Source organism: Elgaria multicarinata, chromosome 2 (genome assembly GCF_023053635.1).
Source record: "Elgaria multicarinata webbii isolate HBS135686 ecotype San Diego chromosome 2, rElgMul1.1.pri, whole genome shotgun sequence".
NCBI lineage: Eukaryota > Metazoa > Chordata > Lepidosauria > Squamata > Anguidae > Elgaria > Elgaria multicarinata.
The window spans coordinates 3,337,436-3,352,384 of NC_086172.1; the positions used below are offsets into that span (position 1 = coordinate 3,337,436).

The 14,949-nt window shown below is 43.1% G+C and overlaps 1 protein-coding gene across 1 annotated transcript in view; it reads right to left on the minus strand.

Annotated features, from left to right (window-relative positions):
- Positions 1-12,772, minus strand: part of C2H21orf58 (chromosome 2 C21orf58 homolog) — a 45,023-nt gene extending 32,251 nt beyond the window's left edge. The window contains exons 1-2 of the mRNA XM_063115944.1: positions 12,669-12,772; positions 4,502-4,559 (exon numbers count right to left, since the gene is read on the minus strand). Coding sequence (XP_062972014.1) covers positions 4,502-4,559; positions 12,669-12,725 — 115 coding nt within the window. The 5' untranslated portion in view covers positions 12,726-12,772. The remainder of the gene's footprint in view (positions 1-4,501; positions 4,560-12,668) is intronic.
- Between the last annotated feature and the right edge of the window lie 2,177 nt (positions 12,773-14,949).

Here is a 14,949-nt window from a genome sequence, read left to right on the forward strand (position 1 = left end):
GGAGGGCTTTAAACTGAATCTTACGCAGTCGGGAGATGTAAACTTCAAGGCAACAATGGATGAAGGCCTGTGCACCATAACACAGAGAACAGCTCCAATAGTGCACACAACAATGTAGGAACAAAGCCAGACTATAAAGCCCATGGTCTTCAATGTCTATATACTAATGCCAAGAGTATGGGAAACAAACAGAAAGAACTTGAACTTTGAAGGCAAATACGACTTGATAGGTATAACTGAAACTTGGGGACTTGCTAGACGAGGCCTTAGCGCGCTTTGAGGCCGGGTTTCCCTGCTGTGCGTCCAGATGACGCAGAGGGGAATCCGGGGTCAAGGCGCACTGAAGCCTCCCTTAGCGCGCCATAAGCAAAGTCGCTTATGGCGTGCCTTTTCCGCAGCCCCAGCCTGAGGCTGGGGCTGCGGAACGTCTAGGAAGGTCCATGGCTTTTTGCGGCTACTCGCTTACACGCGAGTAGCCGGGAAAAGCCATGGACTGGGCACAGCACTCATATGAGTGCTGTGCCCATCGGGCCAGGGGGGAATCCCGGGGGGGGACATGGGGGGGAAGGCCGGACCGGAAGGAGAGGGGGATGGCGGAGGGCGACACGGGAGACGGAGGGGGATGGCGGAGGGCAACACGGGAGATGGAGGGGGATGGCAGAGGGCGACACAGGAGATGGAGGGGGATGGCGGAGGGTGACACGGGAGATGAGGACGGGGAGGGAGGGCGGGGAAAGAGTGGGCAGGGGGCTTAATTTAAAAAAGGGGGGGCTTAAGTAAAAAAAAACCCTTACCTTCTCCGGAGTCTTCGGGCTGCATGTGGCCCCTTTAACAACAAAAACAAAAATGGCCGACGCTGCAGAGCTTCCGTAGTCCCTGCATGTCGGCCGTCTAGGAGGCAGGGCGGGGCACGCTAAAGTTAGCGCACTGTCACCCCGCCTCCATGCCGGCTTATCCGGCATGGTCTAGCAAGGCCCTTGGTGGGATGACTCCCATGAGTGGAATACAGCAATTGAAGGATATAACTTGTTCAAAAAGAACAGAAGAAATAGAAAAGGAGGCTGAGTTGCACTATACAGTACGTTAAAAATACCTATCTCTGCACAGAAATACAGGTGGATGAGCCTGGGAGCCCCATTGAGAGCATCTGGATTAAAATTAATGGGGCTTCTCATCTTCTCTTTGATTGGGTGGTCAGTAGTAGACTCTGATTATCATGTTCTTTTTATTCCTTGCCCTATTTATTTTAATCCAGATGCTCTCGATGGGGCGCCTCAGTCTGATCCACCTGTATTTCTGTGCAGGGATGGGTATTTTTAACATATAGTGCAACTCCACCTCCCTTTCTATTTCTTCTGTTCTTTTTGAACAAGTTACATCCTTCAATTACTATATTCCAGTCATGGGAGTCATCCCACCCAGTTTCAGTTATACCTATCAGGTCGTATTTGCCTTCATGTAATAAGAGTTCAAGTTCGTTCTGTTTGTTTCCCATGCTCTGGGCAGTCAGTCTGTAAGCACCTTGAAAACAATGCAGTGATTACTAGAAGCCAACATGGATTTGTCAAGAACAAATTCTGTCAGACTAATCTGATCTCATTTTTTGATTGGGTAACCTCCCTTGTGGACTGTGGGAATGCTGTGGACATCATATATCTTGACTTCAGCAAAACTTTTGACAAAGTGCCCCATGATATTCTGATTAACAAACTAGCTAAAAGTGGGCAACACTTTTAGAGGCAACAAGCCCTGCAACCGCAGGGCTCAGTCCTGGGCCCAGTGCTCTTCAACATTTTTATTAATGATTTGGACGAGGAGCTGCAGGGAACGCTGATCAAATTTGCAGATGACACAAAATTGGGAGGGATAGCTAATACCCTGGAAGACAGAAACAAACTTCAAAGTGATCCTGATAGGCTGGAGTGCTGGGCTGAAAACAACAGAATGAAATTTAATAGGGATAAATGCCAAGTTCTACATCTAGGAAATAGAAACCAAATGCACAGTTACAAGATGGGGGATACTTGGCTCCCCAATACTACAAATGAGAAGGATCTTGGAATTGTTGTTGATCACAAGCTGAACATCAACAGTGTGATGTGGCTGCAAAAACAGCAAATGCTATTTTGGGCTGCATTAATAGTATAGCTTCCAAATTTTTGTGAACCGCCCAGAGAGCTCCGGCTATTGGGCGGTATAGAAATGTAATAAATAAATAAATAAGGTTGAGGGGAGACATGATAGCAGTCTTCAAATATTTGAAAGGTTGTCACACAGTGAAGAGCCAGGATCTCTTCTCGATCATCTTAGAGTGCAGGACACGGAATAATGGGCTCAAGTTACAGGAAGCCAGATTCCGGCTGGACATCAGGAAAAACTTCCTGACTGTTAGAGCAGTATGACAATGGAACCAGTTATGTAGGGAGGTTGTGGGCTCTCGCACACTAGAGGTATTCAAGAGGCAGCTGGACAGTCATCTGTCGGGTATGCTTTAGGGTGGATTCCTGCATTGAGCAAGGGGTTGGACTCGATGGCTTTATAAGCCTCTTCCAACTCTACTATTCTATTACTCTATTCTTGGGGAAGTCAGCAACTGCAACTTTAGGTCTGACTTTGAGAGCCTCAGGTTGAACTGGAGGCAGAATAAAGGAGGGATATCCCTCTGCTGGGTCCACCTCTTTGGCCCCACGTGGGTACCCTCATGGGAAGGAGATGCTGGGGCTGGGGCTGTGCAGCTGCTCTTTACCAGCCTTTCTCACTTCGCTGCTCGCCCCCACAATTCATCGTTCCCTCTTAACGGGGGGGGGGGGGGGACTTGGCTTACATTGAACCACATTTGCCATATTGATGCACATTCTCCCAGTTTGGAGAGATCTTTTTGGAGCTCTTTCAATCCGTTTTTGTTTTGTATTAAGCACCCTAAATAATTTTGTGTCATCAGAAAACTTGGTGACTTCACTCTTTACTCCTAATTTCAGATAGTATATAAACAAGTTAAAAGCATTTATCTCAATATAGTTCCCTGTGGGACCCCATTGTTTACATTCCTCCATTGGGAGAATGAATTTATTCTTCCACTTTTCTTTTTGTTCTTTATCCAGTTATTGAGCCATAAGAAGATGGATCAATATCCTCTTATTCCATGACTGCTAGGTTTGCCCAGGAGTCTTTGGTAAGTGACTTTGTCAAAAGCATGTTGGAAGTCCCAAGTAAACTCAGATCTAGATGGGATGGACTTGGCATCTTGTTTCTTGTCACAGTCAGCTCTTTGAGAATCATTCATCACTCAGTAATTCCTGTACAGATATGCAACAATTTAATTGGAGAGGCCACCAGTGAGGGAGGAAGCAGCAGCCAGGCACCTCTCCACCGTACCTGGGTCCAGCTCCAGCTGAGAGCCCCCTCCCTCCTGCTACCAACTGTCTCTGCAGAGGCCACCAGAGAGGGAGGAAGCAGCAGCCAGGCACCACTCCACCGTGCCTGGGTCCAGCTCCAGCTCAGAGCCCCCTCCCTCCTGCTGCCAACTGTCTCTGCAGAGGCCACCAGAGAGGGAGGAAGCAGCAGCCAGGCACCTCTCCACTGTGCCTGGGTCCAGCTCCAGCTGAGAGCCCCCTCCCTCCTGCCACCAACTGTCTCTGCAGAGGCCACCAGTGAGGGAGGAAGCACCAGCCAGGCACCTCTCCACTGTGCCTGGGTCCAGCTCCAGCTGAGAGCCCCCTCCCTCCTGCCACCAACTGTCTCTGCAGAGGCCACCAGTGAGGGAGGAAGCAGCAGCCAGGCACCTCTCCACTGTGCCTGGGTCCAGCTCCAGCTGAGAGCCCCCTCCCTCCTGTACAGATATGAAACAATTTAATTGGAGAGGCCACCAGTGAGGGAGGAAGCAGCAGCCAGGCACCTCTCCACCGTGCCTGGGTCCAGCTCCAGCTGAGAGCCCCCTCCCTCCTGCTACCAACTGTCTCTGCAGAGGCCACCAGAGAGGGAGGAAGCAGCAGCCAGGCACCTCTCCACTGTGCCTGGGTCCAGCTCCAGCTGAGAGCCCCCTCCCTCCTGTACAGATATGAAACAATTTAATTGGAGAGGCCACCAGTGAGGGAGGAAGCAGCAGCCAGGCACCTCTCCACCGTGCCTGGGTCCAGCTCCAGCTGAGAGCCCCCTCCCTCCTGCTACCAACTGTCTCTGCAGAGGCCACCAGAGAGGGAGGAAGCAGCAGCCAGGCACCACTCCACTATGCCTGGGTCCAGCTCCGGCTGAGAGTCCCCTCTCTCCTGCTACCAACCGTAACTGCTGAACTTTCCAACTAAGATTGTAGTGCCTGAGTTTGCTTTCCTTTCCCCCCCTCCTCCTCCCTCCCAATCCCCTTTCCTTTTGTGTCATGTCTTTTAGATTGTAAGCCTGTGGGCAGGGACTGTCAAGAAATACTTTTGTAAGCCGCCGTGAGAGCCTTTTTTGGCTGAATGGTGGCATAAAAATCCTTAAATAAAATAATAAAAAAATTGCTTACTTGCTACAGAGAAAGGAGATTCATTATCATTCAAATTTTCACGTTCATTTTCTAGTTTCTGTGGATGAAAGCAACATGAGGATTAATAAGAAACTAGGATAAATCTCTGTTTCATATTCTTCAGCATTTTACTTTTTAAAATCTCAAGTTCTTTTTGTCCCATTTATGAAGAAATGTGTGAATTTTAGTATATTCTTATTTTAAAAGACCAAAACAAAATTCTCACTTATCTGCTTTATCCAAATTCAATAGGTTCAGTTATTCCCAGCATGGAAAGGACCATGTTTTACCTGCCTTCCACAGAACTGTTAGATTACAATCCTATCAGGAAAAAAAGTTGGCAACCCTAATGTAGCCTCACAAATATGGTTGGATACAGGTATTCAAATCCAGCTCAAAGATTTAACGACCAAGTGCTCAAAGCTCTGGGCCTGGATGGACAAATCTGTCAGTTTTGGTTTCTCCCACATTTAAAATATATATAGATAGATAGATAGATAGATAGATATAGATATAGATATAGATATAGATATAGATATAGATATAGATATAGATATAAAGATATATATCTCAAGCGCTTTCCAACCCATTTATGAAGAACTGTGTGAATTTTGGAAAGATAAAAATCTGAAACAAACTAAATTCCAGTGGGGACTGGTGGGTCTTATGTCAGTGGGGTGGGCGGGTGGGTGAATCTTCTCCGGGTTTCAGTCAGAGCTCTAAAGGAGTTCTGATTGGATCTGACTGAAACCTGGAGCAGATTCACCAACCGACTGCTATCAGAGCCACCAGCCTACATTGCTAAATTCTCACACATTCCTTACAAGGAACCTTGGTGTTGACTTTCAATAAATAATTAAAGAGCATGGAGCCTCTTAGGACTGGTATTCATAATCAAGCTAGCTTGATGAAAATAAAGATTTAGTAAAACTGCAGCAGGGTGACCATATGAAAAGGAGGACAGGGCTCCTGTATCTTTTACAGTTGTATAGAAAAGGGAATTTCAGCAGGTGTCATTTCTATGCATGCAGCACCTGGTGAAATTCCCTCTTCATCCCAACAATGAAAGCTGCAGGAACCCTGCCCTCTTTTGTATCTGGTCAAGAGGGCAGGGCTCCTACAGCTTTAACTGTTGTGATGAAGAGGGAATTTCACCAGGTGGTGCATGCATAGAAATGACACCTGCTGAAATTCCCTTTTCTATACAACTGTTAAAGATACAGGAGCCCTGTCCTCCTTTTCATATGGTCACCCTAGCAAAGTAGTCATATGATTGTTTTAACATTTGGCTATCTCAAAAGTCAAACAGATAGAGCTTGGATTAAATAGTAAGTAAAGAAATTTGCCATCATGTAGAACCAAACTTAATAAAGCATGTTATCAAACATTCTCAAAAAGTTGGTCACAACTTCATGCCAGGATCATGCTATCCAATGGTAGGTTCATTAGGGTGACCATATGAAAAGGAGGACAGGGCTCTTGTATCTTTAACAGTTGCATAGAAAAGGAAATTTCAGCAGGTGTCATTTGTATATCTGGAGAACCTGATGAAATTCCCTCTTCATCACAACAGTTAAAGCTGCAAGAGCTATACTAGAGTGACCAGATACAAAAGATGGCAGGGCTCCTGCAGCTTTAACTGTTGTGATGAAGAGGAAATTTCCCCAGGTTCTTTATATATACAAATGACACCTGCTGAAATTCCCTTTTCAATACAAGTGTTAAAGATACAGGAGCCCTGTCCTCCTTTTCATGTGGTCACCCTAGGTTCATAATATTAAACTTGTATATAAACTCCCTTTTTGGTATAAACTGTTCCATAGATACATATAAATGACATCAAAGATTAGACAGTTGACCGTTTGCTTTGGATTGTCTTGTTCCCACCCACCTCACTGGAAATTAACAGCGCAATCCCAAACATGCTTACTCTGAAATAAATCCCATGAGTTCAGTGGGTCTTAATTCATGGTAGGAAGGTTTATATTATTATAGCCTTAGCAAGCTAGAGGGAAACTATGACATCCATAACACCTAGTGTTTTTTTCCTGGTATGCACCCGTGATTTTGACCTCCATTTCAATAGTGCGGCAGGCACTGGTCCCTTTCACGATTGCCGTTGTTATTTACTCTCCTGCTATTGCGCCCGCCCCACCCTACCCCACCCTTTCTCTTTCCCCTCCAGTTCATTGGTTCTTGTCGGGTGATGGATGTGGTTGCCTTCTCCCCCTCGCTCTGGTTTTGTTGTCTAGGGTTTTGTGAATTCAGCGTTTAATCGGCGCCAATTTTGTGGGCAACGAGGGCGGGGTTGCAGCAGCAAAAGTCTGTTCCACTGGCTCAGCACAAGGCTGTTCATTTAACTGACAGACTCAGCAAGCTGGAGAACCACCCCACCCTCTTCTTTCATCAGCAGGACTGCCCCCAACAAAGCAACATAGCACAGGGATGGCAATACATGGGGATGGAAGGGTGCTTTTATTTCGCGTGGAGAAAATAAATTGCACTTTCCCTGCTCTAGAAAAAGATGGAGAAGGGAGGGGAAGAGGCGAGACAACTGATGGAATGGCTTTTGTCTGCAGAATGGAGCAGGGACAATTCCTCTTCCCTCCTGCAGACTCCTGCCTTCAAAATCTGCTAGGCTGACCTACCTACCCAGGAAAATCCAGTTCATCTGGATCTGTACCCCAGAACCGGGGCTCTGGACAGAGATTTATTCTCCAGGGAAATCAGACTGGCTCCCATCCCTTGCTGTCTCCTGAACCTGCTCAGAAGACAGCCTGGGATGCAGTATCAAACCCCACCGAAGTGAACTCTTAACTCTCTTGAGACTTCCAGCGACCCAACTCTCATGAGATTTGAGACGCCTGGGAAAGTCAGGCATGCCTAGTCCAAACAGAAAGACCCCAGCTATCAGCAGTAGCAGAAGAAGCTCTGAGCGGGGTCAGAAGCGAGACAGAGATGAAGGAAGAGAAGCAGAAGCAGCAGCACTGGCGCAATGGAGGAGAAGGAAGTATCACCCACCAGCAGCGGCGGAGGAGCTGCAGCACCAGTGGGCCAGGCCAGGCGCAGTGGTGGCAGCGGAAGAGAAGAAGCGGTGGTGGCGGTGGCAGCAGCAAGAGCACCACAGCCCGTGGTGGGTGAAGAAGGAAGGTGGCAAAGAACCACCCAGGCTCACTGGTGCCAATATAATCTAGTTTCTACTGTCCATTTCCATTCACAGCGGCTGTAAGGGATTGGACTTCCCCATTCCTCATCTCCCTCTATACTGGCCAGTTGCTGAATCTCAGCTTGCAAGTCAGTATAGGAGGGAGAAAATGGTCTCTGTTTTCTTATTGCTACATTCTGTGGAGAATTAGGAAGGGGTCGTGGATGTGACCAAGATTCCCCGCATGTAAATGTTTTTGAGTGTTGAGACATTTTTTATTTACTCCTTCTTAAACCTGAATCTGAAGCCTTTTTTTGGGGGGGGGTCTTCTAAGTCTCCCCAAAATTCTGTCAGATAATTTCACCATTCCAGATCAAATTAGCCATCTTCTTTCGTCTTTTGTTAGCAAATTATTTAACCCTTTTAGTACCAGATTAACAACTAACCAATCTGACCTGGGCCAAAATGGTTTCTTAAATGGTTTTTGGAATATGATGATTGCTTAGACTAAGCAAAATCTATTCACCAACTGTGCAACCGTAAAAGAATATATTTTATTGAAGCTCAACCCATCATCCTATCTGTAACTTTGGCATATACTTCAAGAATGTCAGCTGATCTAACTATGTCAAATGTGTTTGTGAGCCACCAATAATTAGAATTGTACAAGAAACCTGTGGGACCCTTATCATGCCACAGTCAGGTTACTACACAATTGAATCATAATAATTAAATAGATTTATGTGGGAGGTAGTTCTGGTTTATATTGTCTCATACTGTCCCTGATCTGAGAGGTATAGAAAGGTTACTTCAAGATGGATACCTTCTAGCACTGCCAATCCAAAGACAGTGTGCAGCTATTCAATTTTTCTCTCCTAACATTTTTTGTAATAATAAAACAAGATGAATGAAGTGAGGGAGGAAACACAGGATGGTTACAAATGGAAGACAACATTGTCTGGACCCCCATAAAATTCTGTGAATGAAGCAAGGTGACTGCACAATAAAAAACCTAAATTAGAAGCACCTTAAGGCTGAATTAGAAGCACCCTAAAGATAGCCTAAGAATTGGTACTCAGGAGATCTGAGTTCTAGTCCACACTCAGACATGAAGCTCACCTATAATAAAATAAATAAATAAATTCATATAAACACTGCATAAAGTATCTTTTAATACAGGTTGTCTCTTGCAGTTCCTTTTCGTCCCAGTACTGTTATTTGCTATGCATATATAGACAAAGCTGTGCACAGCTTTTCTGTGACACACACACACGCACACACACATACACACATGCACACACATGGACTCGGCTTCACACAGGTTGGGAAGAGACCTTAGTTTGACACAATAAAGCCTTACACACCTATTAGAGATGGAGACATTGTGCCTGCCCTGTTTGAGTGAAGCCATGCCCACTGGAATGCCTAGGCGTGGCCTATGCCATGGAATTACATGTGTATTGTTATTTATATTACTTTTCAGACAATTTCAGGCTTGCTTTTTTACTAATTGCTATTAATTTTATAGTGCTTTTTGTATGGTTAAAGTTTGCTCGCTACTGTGCTGAATCATCATGCCAAGTATGGTTGAAACAGATCAAATGGTATTGAAGCTATAAATATTTTAAATTTTTATTGGCTGCTATTTTATTTCAAGATGGTGGATGAAATTTTTACTATGTATGGTTTCGAGTCCATTGAGGACATACAAACACTTCTGTTTATAGAGAGAGATACACCCACCCACACATATTGCCTTGTTCCCACTGGCCTGGTCATGGTGTTGGTGAATGCCAGGTTGGCATTCATGACTATGCATGAGGGCTCACCAACACCTGGGTGGTGTAGATCTGACATCCACCTGTACAGCACCAGGCTAGGCTGGAGGAATGAGGAGGGTGGGGGAGTCGCCATAATCCATAAAAGTTCAGTCCTGTTCACTAAGAAACTTTCCCTGGACCCAAAGATAGATGCCAACTACTGTCCAGTCACAAATACTGGCACATCTTAATCACCCACATGTTTAGTTTTTTAATGGTTTTTAATGCTTTATGCGTGTATGTTCTGTGTTTTAGAATTTTAAATTTTGTATACTCGTTTTTATCTTAATTTTAGAATTTCTGTAAACTGCCCAGAGAGCCCTGGCTATGGGAGCGGTATATAAGTGCAATAAATACCAGAGCAACCATTCCCAACTTGCGTTGGTGCACCAACTACACCTATCCCTTGATAGCCTAGCCATAGTGACTCACATACTGGTAACCTCACAGTTAGACTATTGCAATGGGCTCTATATGAGACTACTCTTGCTGATGGTTTGGAAGCTTCAGCTGGTGCAGAATGCAGCAACTAGGATACTCAGTGGAGCACCTAGCTATACACATACTACACCTTTGTTAAAAGAACTGCACTGGCTGCCTATTAACTATCAAGGTACAAGGCGGGTAAGAATCCAAGATTAACATGAAAAGAAAGAATGATTTCATGATGCTGCAAATGACTTTATTGCTGTAAGTATGCCTGAGAGTTTCTTTATAACAGATTATCTTAGCAAAAGTGCATCATCAAGTAAGGACACACAAGCGGCCATCTTGGTAGTGACACCAACCATTTGGAACACTCTCCCACATGTGGTTCAAGAAGCAGAAACTACATCAAACGTCAAGTGCCTCTTGAAAATGCAGTTGTTCACTCAGGTTTCCTTGACTGAGCATGCACTGCTCTGTTTTACTGGTTTTGTTGTAACATTTTGAAGGTATTTATTGGGTTTTTAAATTAGTTTTTATATTGCATAATGATTTTATGTAAACTGCTTGGAAATCCTGGGTTGTCGTGGTATAGAAGCTCTTTAAATATATGCATACATACATTTCTTAAGAAATGTATATGGAACTATGTGAAGTGTAAAATCAGGAAACTATTAGGGGATGAATGGGGGGCACTCAGGGAATCAGATTTTAAAATGTTTTTAAAAAGAAAAAGGACTCTATTAATGAAGGAAGGATGGGACAACATGAGGCACATTGCAAGGAAATCTAAATGTAACCAAGTAAGGTTTTATGTTTGTTTAGGAAGATACTAACTTTAGTTGTAAACTGCCCAGAGAGCTTAGGCTGTTGGGCAGTATAAATATGTAATAAATAAACTTACAGACTAAAAAGCTCTTTGATAAAAAGGTCCTGTGATAAAATGTAGGCTACATAGAATTTGGACATGTGTTCTGGAAACGCCCAATAGCTACCTCCTTTTTGGAAGAAGTCATCTGATGGATAAAATTTATATTGTAAAGCTCTTCAGTATTTTTTGATCTACATGTTCTCTTAAACTATGTATCTGCTTCTTGGAATGTAGCACATGGTCAGCATAAATGGATTTTTTTCCTCCCTCTTGACTGCTAAAAGGCTGATACTACAACATTGGAAAGATAAAAGTTTATTGCCTATAATGAAATGGATTGAAGACCTAACAACACTGGCAACATTTAAAAGAGTGGTACATAGGCGCCAATCATGAATGGACTCATATTTGGATATTTGGTTTACCTTTACTGATGTTTTTGTGTCATATACTTTCTTCTTCTTTTTTTTAGAATGTTGTAATATTTGAAACAGGCTTCTAAAGTATGTAGTTATACTTGCATTTTATTTTTGTTTTACTGAAACTTATAATAAAAAATGTTTTAAAAAAGACTATGAAAAGCCTCACAGTACTTTTCATGGCAAGTCTTTAGCAATCCAAAGTTCCAGTTAGGACAGTCCATGTGAAGAGTGCCTCCAGAGGCCCAGATGATGTTGGATCCAAGCAACGAGAGCTTTGGGAAATACAGATAAGATGTTCCTAGCAAAGATTCCTTGCGTGAATGTAAAATATTATTCCAGACCCCTTGACAGACAAGGGCTTTTGGCCTTTCAGCAAGGCTTCTGTCCAAACAGGGTATCACTGGCTCAGTCCTCCAGCAATGATGTTCAACCTGGTTGGCCCTTCTGCAAACCCCAACCCCTCCACTGCCAGGTTCTCATGGACAGCTTCTTTGCCAAGGCCAAGCCAGGCCAGCAGTTGGACGCTGAGGAGCAGAGCGACTCCCCCCTGCTCTGCTCTGAGAACCCTGGCAGAGAGGAACTCTCACTGATTCTGACGTTCCGCAGGCTGAAATAGGCTCAGACCTTTCCAGGCTACTTCTAATTCAATCTTAGCTATAAATTATAAACTATAAGGGACACTGCAGTGCTGAAACTGAATCCTGACATCAATCCCCACTCCCATAAAGCCTCCCCACCAAGAAAATATACCCCTCCCCTAACACTTTCCTGGCTTGGTTGCTCAGAGATTGCTGGGGGAAGCGGCTGATGAACTAGGGAGCTTGCAAATACATCACCAGTGCTTCTGAGTTGTCAGTGGCTGTATCTGGAAATCTAAATCTAAGCTATGTTGGGCACTCCCCACTATTACTTAGTTCAGAGAAACATAGCTCAAGGAGAGTCTTGGAAAACTCCAGGTCAAAGTGGGGATTGGAGAAATGCTGGGTGAAAGTAAACAGGGAGGAAAAGCTAACCCAAATACAATTTATCTTACCTTTAGTTTCATAAAGTTCTGTGTTACAAGCATTCAGCGTTTGGCTAGAAACTTAAAAGGGCAGATTTGGGGTAAAGAGTTTGGTCTAGAACTTTAAACAAGTCATCTTAAACAACAAATCTATTAGTACAAAGCAGGGCATGCCTTTGGCAGCAAGATTCAACAATAACAATGTTTTTAAACATTTCTATGGCCAGAAGGTCAGGTCCATGTCTATAGGAGTCCAGTCCAGTAGTCTAGGCTTTGCTGTGTCCTAGGGGAGTAAACAAAACATTAGAAATAACAAAACAGTCTCTTTTGTAAGGAGGAAGGAGTGCTCAATGGTGGCTGTCTTACTTGAAGCTTTCATGAGTATCTACACACTAAATGAAAAGACAGATGTGGTTACCATGCAAAATCAATAATATGGGGACTTGGTATCTATCTACGCCCTTAGAAAAATAACCTTACCTTCTCAAGGAGTTTGAGCTTCAGTCGGGTCATGTGATCAGCCACATCAGAATCCATAATTTGAAGAAAATTTTGGGGCAACAGGCGGATCAAACAATTATTTTTAATATGTGCCTCCTTTTGCTTCCTCCAGCATCGTTTCCCCCCATAAAGACCCTTCCTCAGTGAGTTTCAGACTGTGAAATTACAAGGGGAAACAACACTCTCTCATGCCTCACCCTCTTCACTGTGCCTCTTGCATACTCAGTAGCTAAGATATTGCTCTGCTTGAACAACAGCAAACTTTTCTTAAGGGTTGCTTTGCTTTTCCCATTCCACAAGCCCAGCCCTGTTTGTTGCTAACATGCTCCTCCGGTAACTTAGTAGCTATGTTTGTACTGTTACGGATGACAGACTTTGTTTGAGCTATCTTATAGTTAAGTACTTTGGAAACATTTAGACACCTGTTTACTACCTAATAGCAGATTAAATACTTCTTAACAAAGTCTACACCTAAGATTGTTTCATGGGTTACAATCTAGTTTTTGTATTAACAAGAACTAGTATAGGAAAATATTTTGATCCATTTTTTATTTTAATTACAAATATGGTTATAACATCACAGAAGAATATATTGTGCACATAAAATCATTTGTGTTATTAAACAGCACTGTTAAAGATTCTTAGATCTTAATAGCTTAAAAAGAATTAGAACTTCTTCATCATTACTTATTCTTAAATTTCTAGTCTTAATATTTTAAAAAGGAGATCTCAGTTGTAGTACCAGTTTTTTTACTATTATCCACTTTATACATAAATAACCTTGCGTGTATCCGCAAATAAGACCAATACTCTTATATTCAAATGTGTGGAAGATAAATATTCCACCTCTACTATATCAGACAAATTAAGTTCATCCAGGCTAAACAGTCTTAATATAATGAGTATATCTCTATAATGTGAATAAATTAGCTTGGGAAAATTAGAAAAAACTAAATGTCTTCTCAATTGAATTAGAGAAGACTGATTAACTCTTTGAATTATGGGCCTATTAATAGCAATCATATGCTTGTGCATAGGAACTGGTACTGTGGGGTCTGAGTATTTCTCACCTGAATAGCTTTAGCATATAAACCGACTTGCTTTTTCTATCTTTTAGATCCTGCCCATTTGTCTTTCCCTTCCCTTTCAATTCTTTATTGGCCAAAATTTTAAGATTGACCTTCCTATTTATCTTTGACAATTTACCAACACCAACCCTCAGGGTACTGTTAGGCTTACTTTTATTCTTATCCTTTTAAAGTTTTGTATTCTCCAGTTTTCCACACCCAGGACTTCCTTTGACAGAGGGCTTCCTGATTACACTGTCTAGGTCAGGCTGATCCTTGGTGAAAATGTTAATCTTTCCCTTAATCTTCACACCAAGTTCTTCCACATGAACTACCTCAAACTCATTGGTAACGTTCCTATCAATATGGTTCCTACCCTTTTTATTGAGAATGTCATATGTGTTCTTAAGCAACCATTCCTCTTCCTGTCCAGATTGGATGAGTTGCTGTAGTAGATCCCTGCAAGGAATAGGATTCTCCTGGCAAGATATCTCAAAAGATATTCTGTCTGTCCTGTTCAGAAGATACTCTTAATACCCATTTTTATCAATGCACAGGTAGCAGCTACAAGTAGGTAACATTTTGCTAGCCTCTGTTTAATTTGTTTGATTTCAGCAAATAATTTGCTGAGAGGTTGACTTGTCAGAAAACAGTGATTACCCAATAGCTGCATTAAAGAAGCATTTTTATCTACATCAATAGGAGAATTAGGAGTTTGGGGGTTAAACACAGGGGGAGCTTCTACCTCCTGTTCTGAATCATGTGCAGACAATTGGTTTATATTATGTGCCTTGTGACGACCCCCAACTTATACCGCTCCTTTATGCCTTTCCCGAATCAAAGGAGCCAGCGCAGTTGCAGGTGTCAAGCGGTTTGGAATGCTGCAACCATCCCAGTGACCTGCCTTTCTCTATTTAGGCCCCACAGCTATTCAGTTCAGCACCATTACCCCCAAATTCTCCCTTCCGCTGCCACCATAGACCTGCACCCTTCCCAGGTACTCCAAGGACCACACCAGTTGTAATTAAATGTAATTTATTAACAAGTAGTTAGTGCAGATACAAAAGCATAACAGTTTCCTCAGTTCTCAAGTATAATGGTTATAAAGCACAACGCGTAATGGTTTTAGTCAGTTCTTTCTCTTAAATGTTTCACAATATAACTTCAGGTTCTCCTGATTACTCCCCACACTA